This window comes from Apodemus sylvaticus, chromosome 4 (genome assembly GCF_947179515.1).
Source record: "Apodemus sylvaticus chromosome 4, mApoSyl1.1, whole genome shotgun sequence".
Lineage (NCBI taxonomy): Eukaryota > Metazoa > Chordata > Mammalia > Rodentia > Muridae > Apodemus > Apodemus sylvaticus.
The window spans coordinates 24,504,447-24,515,440 of NC_067475.1; the positions used below are offsets into that span (position 1 = coordinate 24,504,447).

The 10,994-nt window shown below is 51.9% G+C and overlaps 1 protein-coding gene across 1 annotated transcript; it reads right to left on the reverse strand.

Moving 5' to 3' along the window:
- Positions 1-3,872: 3,872 nt before the first annotated feature.
- On the reverse strand, positions 3,873-9,239 carry C4H4orf54 (chromosome 4 C4orf54 homolog). Its single transcript, XM_052178492.1, has one exon. It carries the CDS (start codon positions 9,237-9,239, stop codon positions 3,873-3,875), a length of 5,367 nt encoding a protein of 1,788 aa, XP_052034452.1.
- Positions 9,240-10,994: the final 1,755 nt, after the last annotated feature.

The following is a 10,994-nucleotide window of genomic DNA, read 5'->3' on the forward strand; positions in this document are numbered from 1 at the left end:
CCACACACACACCCCACACACACTCATACACACAGACAGACACACACATACCACACACACCACAAACACATAACACATACACCCCACACAACACCCCCACATACATACACCTACACCACACATACACCACACATACACACCACACACACACCCCCTACACACACACATACACAACACATAACACACACACACCACAGAACACCCCCACACACACATATATACATACCACACATACACACACACCACACACACATACCACATAGCACATACACATACCACACCACAGCCCCCACACACATACAGATACAGAGCCCACACAACACCCCACACACAGCACATACACACTACATACACACACCCTACACACACACACACACCACATACCACAGTCTTTCTCTGTCTCTCTTTCTCTTATGATAGTGAAATAGCTAGATGATTCAATCTTCTCTTGGGTAGAATGTTTATTTCCCGCCTAATTAGAAAAATTAGCATAAGGGCAGCCAGCCTAGCTCTGTGCCACTATCCTCCATGAGGGCACGAATAATTCTTTACTAGGCTGACCGGTCAAGAGGCAAAATAAAGATGCTGAGAAGGTTTCAGAGAAAGTAAGCCTGACACAAAGGGGCTGATACCGGAAGGGGGCTGATCCTGTTCCTTTCATAAGGAAAGGGACAGTAAGGAAACGGGTGACCAAGGACCTTCTGTAAGGATGCAGGCATATGGTTCAAACAGCCCGGACTTCATTTACTGAGAACTGGGGCAACTTATATCTTCATTTGTCTAACAGGGATTAAGAAAAGTCTCTGCTTGTTTAAATAATCCAGAGGCATGAGGACAAGTTATGAAGGCAGACAGAGCACACCTGCCATCGCAGAGCCTGGGAAGCAGAGGCAGAAGCATCAGAGATTCAAGCATTGAGGTTAGCCTCAAATAAGGTCAAGGCTAGCCTTGGCTGATATGTGCATGTACCGATAGGACTGCAGCGAGAGTATGAGAGTGAGCTAGTGGGAAGCTCAATCGAGGGAACAGGGAGAAAGGCGATTAGAATCAAAAACACATCAAGAATATTATAGATCAAAGCTGCAGCCATGTCAATATCATACTAATTGGGCGTGGGAGCCACGGCCATATTAGAGGAGGGGAAAAGAAATGATCTATTGATCCGTTGATATTGATCATTGATGCTCAATGCTTTGAAGGATGTGGTGGTGAAAGCGCTGTCAAGGCTACCCAGTCCTGCACTTTAAGCAATTATTTCTGTAATAAAATAAACAAAACCCTCAAAAAAAACCTAAGGACCCAGACAAAAGTATAGATGTGTGTGATGGGCCATTGAAGTCACCTGAGTTGGAGTGGACACAAAATGAGAAGCCACACTGGGACAGCTCGTGCTGCTAAATAATTGACAGAGAACCCGGAATAACATCTCAGGTAGTAAGGGGAACACTGGAGCAGACACCCTCAAAGTGTCCCCAGAGAGAATGAAAAGGACAAAGGACAGAGATCATAGGCACTGAAGTCAATGTCCAGATTGAAAACTGAGTCGTACACAGAGGGACAGTGACCAAAGAAAGGTCGCCTCACGTCTTTAAACAACCGTCGCTTTCCTCCTGTAATTTTGATACAAAAGGATCTGGGTTTGGTGGTCTCAGAAGACCTCTAGGGCCACCCAGAACACCATGAAAGTGGGGTGCCCGAGTCCAGCCTTCTCTTTCCTCTTTAGTTGTTGCCATATGAGGATGCCATGAGTGCTGTGTGCCCCCCTAGGCTCCCTGCACATCCACGGCTTCACAAACTCCTAGGGATTAGCTGATCCAAACAGCCCTAGGTAGACATACCAGCTGTCCAGGAGATAAAAACGCTGTTGCCCTTAAGATAGTGTCCTACAAGGCTAATCGTCTGTGCTGGGTCTCCCTTGTTTCTTCCATCTCTGTTCACTAGTGGTCGCCACACAGTGCAGTGCCTGTTGAAGACTCTTGGAGAGGAACCATCCGAACAATCTCTCTCTGGGTTGCAACTAGAATGATGTTTGTGCTTTTACTCGAATCCTAAGCAAAAGTCCCAATAAATGCGATCCTGTGCAGTGTTTTCTTATCTTGGTAGACAAGGGCAAGACCCTTTCCTGGCCACTGACGTGCTGGTAAACATTGGATGATTAGATAGTAATTAATGTCCTCAAGCTGGACCTATAGGCTGTTTACCTTATTTGATAATGCATACATTTTCTTATCTGATTATCTGATAATGCATGAATCAGCATTTTACACACACACACACACACACACACACACACACACGAGGCGGGAATGCGTTCCCACTAGAGATAACAGGAATCTTAGAGACATTACAATATTCTTTTTCTTTTCCACACCGTGTGGTTTTGCCAAGGAGTGAACAGTCTGTAGGCACATAATCTCAACCCTTCTTACTCTGAAAGGCAGTCAGACAAGTCTGCGCACAGCTCTGATACCCATATGCTCCTGCCGGAAGCCATCTTCGCTCTGTTGTCTGTGTTTGACCTGAGGTGTCCTGGTTCCAATCACTCACTCACATTCATGCCTCCTATCAAGTTCCATGGGTGACTGTATTTCCAGCAGAGGTCCCTGCCTGCAAGCACCCGTCAGACTCGGTGTCAGAAATAGATTTTCTCTGATTTCCTGTGCAAGTATGGAAGTTGTTCTTTTTCAGAGGGAGAGTAGGTGCTTATGGGGATTAGCTTTGGAGCATGGTGGGTTCAGCCAGGGTAATAGGGCATAAAATGCAACTTGACCCAAGGAGTAACTTGGGCTCCAGAATCTCACCCCCTTCTGAAGGTCAAACCGTGTATGTGTGTGTGTGTGTGTGTGTGTGTGTGTGTGTGTTATAGCTAACCACACTTAAGAACATAAGATACAGTAAAAGTCTTAGGGGAAGAATTCTAATCATTTGAAAACTCAAAAACAAGAACTTTTTAAAAATATAGTTTCTAATTCTTTTGCCTGCTTGAAGGACACTTCTCCTACTGGGTGGCCTTGTGTCCAGCCTTGATGTGATAGTGTGTGCCTGGCCTTATGCTGCTTGCTGCTAGGATTGTATTTGGTTATGTTCCTGGGAGGCCTGCTCTTTTCTGAGGGGAGGAGGGAAGTGGATCTAAGGGAGAGAGAAGGGGGAAGGAGAGATTGGCCGGAGGGAAGGGAGGAGAAACTGCAGTCTGGATATAATATGTGAGAAGATAAATAGATAGATAGATAGATAGATAGATAGATAGATAGATAGATAGATAGATAGATAACTTTACATTAATAAATTAGAATTTGGGGCTCAAAACAAAAAAAAGGAAGTAGGGTTTTTTGTTGTTTTTTCATTTTGTTTTTGTTTTTAGAATAAGAAATTCCAAGGGACAGATGAGAAAGAAAGGAGAAGAGTATTTCTGATGATTTTAATAAACAACCATCTGAAACTCTCCACACTTCCCGGGGAGCAAGCAGGTTAAATGTGTTTCTGGTGAGCTAAAGTGGTTTGTCTGTCCCACCTGGAGGCCAGGAACAAAGAGAGGCTCACTGGGCTCTCGTTTCTTTCTCCTTGCACCCTTTACCAGAACAAAGGCCAAGAGACTCGTGGAAGGTCCCTTCCCCTTTGTTCTCTGGTGGGAGAAACACACAGGCAGTTGTCAGTGGTCAAAGGAGAAAGGCCAACCAGACAGAGGAGTGAGGAGGGGATGTGGACAATATATTAGTTACCTCACAAATCAGGCAGAGTTTAGACTCAGTTTCCGGAATGGCCACCATCTACAGACAACCTCTGTAACTCTCCCGTTCCCAATGCAAAGCCACGGACTCATCATCAACACAGCAAACTCCACTCACCAGGAGCTGTCCCGTTCTGCTCTCTTGTCATCTGTGTTCCACCACGAAGCTCATAGTGGTGCCATCAAAGGAAGGGGGAGCAATGATGCGTGGCCCCAAGGGCTGTGAGGTGATGCTGATGACAGGCTTGCCGTGCAACTGGGCAAAGCCCTTGGCCCCCACGAGCTGAGGTGTGGCTGCTGGAGCTGAGGAGGAAGCGGAGGCAGGGGACTGACCAGAGGCGGTGAAGTACGGGGCTTCAGTGAACGCCTTAGCTGTCTCTTTGCTGGGGGTCTCTGCCGCCACAGAGAGCTCACTGCCTCCCGGAGTGTGAGCAATGGGCGTGGGCTGCAGGGCGTTGGGGGGCAGCACTGTGGGCAGAAATCCGGGATAGATCATGTAGGTGGGCCCGTAGGCCCCAGGACTCAGGGCCAGAGGAGGTACAGGGAGGGACATGGGTGCCACAGGCTGTTGTTGAGAAGTCATGGGCACATCCACATATTGTCCTGTCTCGGGATCAAACAGTCTCCGGGTCATGGGTTGAACCGGCGTGTCCACCAGATAATACTGGCCGGTGGTCACATCCAGGAGCATCTTGCGCTGCGTCTGCTGAGGCTGTGGCTGCTGAAAGGGGTCTGTGGGGACAGCAGCTGGGCCTGCAGGGGCTGGGGCTGGCATACTGGGCGGGGAGAAGCAGAGGACCTGAGGCTGGGCGCCCTGGAGGGTGAAGGGCAATGCCTGCTGGTGGTAGACAGCAGTGGGAGCGTGCTCGGGGCTCTGTGGCCCTGGTGGGGCAGCTGTGACTGTTTCTCGGTGGTTGTCGGGTTTGGTACGCCAAGCCGGTCTGCTGGTTCCACTGACTTGAGATCCTTTGGGGTTATTGGGGACCTGACTGCGGGCACTCAGTGGAGGTAAACTACAGAGAGTAGCCGCTGAGGAGCTGGGGGGTCCATCTCTGGAAGCCCCGGGTCTGCCAAACAACTCTCCGGAAGTAGCGCTTCCTTTAAGGGGGATAGTCAGGTAATTCTCACAGTCACTGTTGCTCTTCTCCAAACTGACAGCGGTTTTCCTGTTGGGGGCATCATCAGGAGGGGCTCGGGTGGCTGGGGAGATCTTGAGGGATCTGAGTCCCTGCGATTTGATGCCCTTGGCTGCTGAAAGGCTCTCCGGAGAAGGCGCTTGTGGGAACTTGCCAGCAACACCTCCAGTTTTTTGAGTGCTGCTAGAGCTCACTGTGAACACATTCCGATGGCTGGGGAGTGGGGGGAGGGGCTGCAGAGGTTGCGTTCTTTCCACATCTTTGTGGACTGGAGGAATATAGAGAGACCGGGGCCTTTCTCTGGCCATGTTCTCAAAGGCAGCGGCCCGGGCAGACACGCTCTCGGAGCTCGGGTTTGAGTTTCTCCTCTGCAGACGTTCCACAGGGGCGGCTCGCAGGACCACACCACCTTTGTGTCCTGTGTCCCGTTCTTCCAACTGTCCCAGCTGCTTGGCCAGCTTGTCAGGGTCTCCTTCGGGTCCAGCTACCCCTTCCTTCTCCTCACTGGCTATGAGTGACAGGACATGGCTGTCCGCCATCATGAGCAAGGGGTCACTTTTGCGCTTCCATTCATTCCTGTTGAAGCTGTACAGCTCCTCCATGGACCTCACGGCAGCTGTCAGCTTCTCCAGGGCATTCCGGGCTGGTTTGGGAGCTTTCCCCTCCTCCTTGACCTCTTCCTCTCTGGGCTTCTCCGGGGTCCTCTGAGCAGAAGCTTTGGAGACAATCTTGAGCACAGGCAGGTAAGAGCCCTGCTCAGATTTGTTGGGCGCAATGGTGGCCACAGGCAGCCTGCCAGATGCTCTGTGAACCAAGACAGTCCCTTCTGGAGAAGAGTTCAAGAATCTACCGCCATTGCTTGCCTTGCCCACACCTTCCCTGGGCTCTCGATCCACACTGTCTTCTCTTGGATTCACAACCGCCTGGCACGTGATCACCATAGGGGACAAAGACCTGGATCCCCCAGAGGCAGGAGTCAGCTGCCTAGACTTAGTCCCCGTCAAGCCCTGCTCTGGGGTGACACTGCCCTTGTCACTGCTATCTCCTGACCCTTTGATTAGCTTCCTCACATCCCTCACCTGGTGGAGAGGTCCTGGGGCCTTGGACTTGTCCCTAATATCTCTCACCTGGAACTGGGGTACCTTTTCCAGATTGTCCCCACCGCGGAAGAGTTTCTGCTGGGTCCTGCTGTTATCCTCTACGGTCTTGAAGAGGTTTGAGCCGCTGCCGCTAGCCAGCTTGGGCGTGAGCAGCTTGGCGATGTTGAAGTCTGAGCTTGGCTGTTGAACGCTTCCCAGCCGGATCTTGATTTCAGGAGCCTTGGGTCTGATCACCGCCGTGGAGGTGGCCGCAGCGGCAGCAGCAGGGTACTTGGTGGCCTGCTTCTCTGGCTGTTTGTCCTTGGGTGTCTGCTGGATGTTGGGGACGAAGAGGCGAGACATGATGGTGGACTTGCTAGCAGAGATCTCCCCGAGATCAGCCCTCCAGTCCCCACCTTTGGGAAGCTTCAGTTTCCCAATGGGAGCTTTCTTCTCCAACGTCTCTGCCTCTTTCTCTTTCCACGTCCGGAAGGCGCTGTTCTGACTCCGGAGGAAGATGCCCTTCACGGTCTCTGAAGCACTCTTTTTAATTTCACACACTTCTGTGTGTCCGTCGGAGACATTTCGGCCGGAGCCTGTGCTGCTCTCTCGAGGAGTACTGGCTTTGAAAATGGGGGATTTAGAACCTACCACAGACCCCTCCCCACCTGCATCAGACACACTGACCACGGTGTACTCGGAACTAGCCTCAGAGTGCCGTGAACTCTGCCTCTGCAGCCCTCGCTCCCACGGCTTCTCAGCCCCTCCTTCTGTCTCCTTAGTGCTGGGGGCGTTGTGGTGAGATGTGTCGGTGACTTCTCCTCTCTCCATTTTGAACTCGTGCTCTCTCTGCATCTTCTTAGAAATGACGTTTTTGAGCAGGCTGGAAGCGAATTTGGACTTCTTCTGGGGGCCATCACTGCGGGAGGCAGGCTTGCTGCTCTCAGAGGTCTCTGACCCATCGTCTGTGTACACAGACCCTGGACCCTTGTTAGCACCTTTGGTGGTTTTGCAGGGTCCAGCAGCTGAGCTGGCTTTGCTCTCACTGCGGAGATTGAGGGGCTCCAGAAGCGTGACCACCCGAGAGCCAGTTTGGACCTGTTTCTGGAAGCATAGGGGTGTCTCCACATGTTTGATTTCTCCCTCAACTTTGCTGACCACAAACTCCAAGGCCTTGGTCTGGGACTTCTTGGCCTGGAGGTAGAGCTGGTCAGCAGTGGCTCGGGTGCCACCACCCTTCCTCAGCCCTGCAGCCACAGAGGCCGCGCTGCTCCTCAGCAGACTCTGTTCCACTCTGGCTCCAACGCCTCCGCATTTTAAGTCCAGGAAGGTTGACCATCGCCCAAAGCCCACTTCGGACAGTGTGGTAGAGGATTCTCGGGAACTGATGTTCAGAGCCTCAAAATAGGGGTAAGCAAGGCTCCGGAAGGCCCTGGAGGTTAGGTTCCTCACCTCTTTGTCTGCGTCGTCCAACTCACTCACTGCGCTGGACGCCCCACTGGAGTAGTCCACCAGCTCCTTCGCCCGGATGGCCCCACACCGGGTCTGCAGGCGAGCAGGGACAGCGATGAATTTCTTTGCATGGTCCTGAGCCACGGCTGCAGCCGAATTTTGCTTCAGTGAACTTGAATTGTGTTCAGCAGCTGTAGAGATTCGGAGGCTCATGTCGCCTTCATGCTTGGCAGCATAAATAATGTTTTGCTTTGCACACACGTTGCTAGGCTCATTTATAGCCCGGGAACTTGGCTTGATTGACAGGCGGATCTGGCTTGTTGCACTCCCACAGCTGCTTGCAGCCGTGGCCGATGCCCCTAAGGCTGCCTCCCGAAGCTCCGGCAAAGGCTCAGGTGGAGTGGCACTGCCAGGGCCAGTGGGTGGAGGAAGAGTGTCACTGTCAGAGGGGCCACTGCCCACTTCTGTGCTGCTGGTGTCACGGCCACTGTTGCCTGACCTGGGGCGAGCCAGGTCGCTGCTGATAGGGCTGGGAGTCCGAGTGGTGTTGGTGCTTGGCGTGGTGCTGACGTAACCGCTATTGTCATCCTCTTCTTCTTCTGTGGTGATGTCTCCCGGGGTCTCATCACTGCCGCCAAAGGAAGCATAGTCCACGAACGAATAGATCACGTTGTTGTCCTCGAAGTCCCAGCGAGACGCCAGCCCCACGTCGAAATCCATACCCTGCTCTACCTCAGTCAACTGGATCTCGTGGGTGGTGATGTAGTGTCCTTCCTCATTTTTCAGGGGCCCCCTCTTGCCGTGGGACTTGGCAATGATGTCCTTGCACGTAGTTCCATCATCGACCCCTTCTCTTCTATCCGCCCCTGCTCCTGCCCGGTCTCCTGCTTCTCCCCTGTGTTGCCGGCAGCTGGTTTCTGGCTCACTCTCAAAGCCTAAGGATGAAGAGGAGGTGGCCAGGAACCCCAGTAACTTGGTGGGGTCGTCCATTTTGGAAAGGCCATTGCCTTCTGCACTGTCCACCGGGGAGGAGGAGAAGGAGGAAGATGAGAAGTTGTTCTCACAAGCCTGGGAGCTGAGGCTTTGGGAGGAAGCGGGACTCTCCCCCGGAGCTGCAGGAGCCTCCGGTGCACGGCTGCTGGGTTCCTCCTGGGCTTTTGCCTTCGGGCTCCTGGAGGCCTGCTCCTCAGGGCCCTGATCCGGTAGCAGTTTCATGGTCTGGGGGCTCTCCCTTCGGACTCCAGCTGAAGCACACATCTCCACATACTTAGCTTCAGGCTGGATAGAGGCTGACGGCTCAGGTAGTGGCCGCAGCTGCTGCCTGGGCTCCGGGTTGTCTTGTGGTCGGCTCACCGGGTCCTCTGCAGGCGGCAGGCTAGTCTGTGAGTTCATGTCAGAAGTACCGCCTTCCATTCTGAGCCCTTGCCCAGGTTTTAGAGACAAGAAGAGGCAGTGGTGAGCGCTGGGGCTGTCCTGGGTCCCCCTCTGGTCCTGGAGGGGCCGCAGAGTGGCCCGAAACAGGTTCCCACGTGCCCGGGCTGGCCCCAAGGCTGTAGGGACCACTGCCACAGCTGCCACCACCACCGCCCAGTTCTTCAGCCCCTGCGGTGGGGCCTCGGCAAGCCAGAGGGAGGTGGGAGGGCTCCCAAGAGAAGCAGCAGAGGTGGTCTGTAGCCAGGGGGCTGCGGCTCTGGCCGCGATTGTGGCCAGTGTCCTGCTGCTGAGCTGTCCTGTCCAGTTGCTTGTCTGACAGCGTCGGTGGGTGGGGGTCTGAATGCCATTAGCCAGCGAGGGAGCAGCATCTGTAGGTCCAGCGGGGGTCTGCCAGAAATGAACCGAAAGCATGTGCTGTCTCTTGTACTGCGTAGCTGCTCCCCTGAATGGGGAGATAGAGGGTCACGTCATTCCAGAAATATTTTTAGTGTCCATTCCCTAGTCACATCGAAGCTACACTTGAGGGTAAAAGGAAGAGATGAGGAGAGGAGGCGGGGTGGGGGAGGAATGTGGCTTCTGATTCAAATCAGCCAAATGTTCATTGTAATCTGTTTTAGAGGCGTCTAGCAAGTACACAATTACTCTTCACTGGCTGCCATCTTTCCCCGGGCTCTGATTAAATAAATTTTCTCTCCTTGTTCAAAATTTAAATTTTGCACCGCACTTCAAATCAACTAAGGACACTCCAGAAATATTCCAAGCCCCACTTGTGCGTATGGTAATTTTCTGTTTGCCTCATTCGCATTGCCTTTCCCTCTTTGGAGAGCAAAATCAGATGAAAAAGATGGTCGTAAAAGTTTTCATAGGACAAGAATATTTCGTCATCCTTCCCTTTGGCCAAACTTATACTCTGTGAAACATAACCTATTTGTTTCCAAACAGAAAGGAAAAAAAAAAAAAAGATCTCTTCTAGGATTCTTGCTGTATTTACTCAAAGCTTAAAGGGGGAATTTTCCGAGACCTAAAAGCTCCTTAGAGAAACTTGAGCTACAGGCATTCTGAAGGAACACAGGAAGACAATATGGACACTACTTCAAATCCCTACAGCGACTACTCAAGCTCAAAGCCACTCCTAAACTTTGCAAATGCACTGCGAGACAATACGTCCTGTTAAATATAGCCTTAGCTACAGCTCAGCGATTGGGTTCCCCTGGCTGCGGGCCAGGTCTGCAGGGCAGAGAGTCAAAACACAGGAAAGAACAAGGAATATGCTTGCCCTCCACGAGTACAGTGCGCTTGGAGGGAGGCTCAGAGAAGAAATGTGAGCCGCTGGCATGCCCCGTGAAACTACGGCCAAAATCCAAGTTCACTCGCTCTGAGACATATCCATCCCAAACAAGTCAAGAACTGTGCGGGCAGATTTGCCAAGGCAGCAGAGGGGTCAGTGCTAGCAACCTTTGGGGCAATTCCCTGGGCATGGTCCATGGAAAAACCACGATTCGGTTTTGGTGAGACCTGGCCCTCCTCATCCGCCAGGCCCAAGCGCACCACTATACATAGCCCATGTGTCACCTATGCCGACTGGATAAAGCCCTATTTTGAACATCCACATTTGTGGAAAGCGAAAATAACACCGCCAACCATCCCCTTATGACATCAGTGCCACCCCCACGCTGAACAGGGTTCCTTCCTCTGAGTAGGCTTGTGTGTAGGTCAGAAGTAGGCGTCCCCTAACAACTGCAGTTTCTACCTTTTCTCTCTGTTCAGCTGCAGGCATCCCAATGCCACCACTCTGCCTAGGACAAGTCCTCTGCCCTCTCTCCTGCCATTAAAACATACCCAGAAGAGGCTGAAAACATCTGGAATGAAGTTATGGTTCTAAAGCTCTACCTCAGGTCAAGAGAAAGAAAAAGAAATACCTTCCAAATCTTAGTTTCTTAATTAGTAAGTACAACTAACTAGGAACATTTTAAGTTATGTACATATTAATGACTGAACCCTGTTAAGAACCTCCTGAGTTAAGTCCAATTGCTGCACTGATTTTATAGATGGGGAACCTGAGACACAGAGAGAGGACATGATTCAAACCTAGGCAGTCCAGCTGGAGACCTTTACGGTTATGATAGTCAAGGAGGGTCTCCACAGTCACGGTCGCTCACCCCGTCA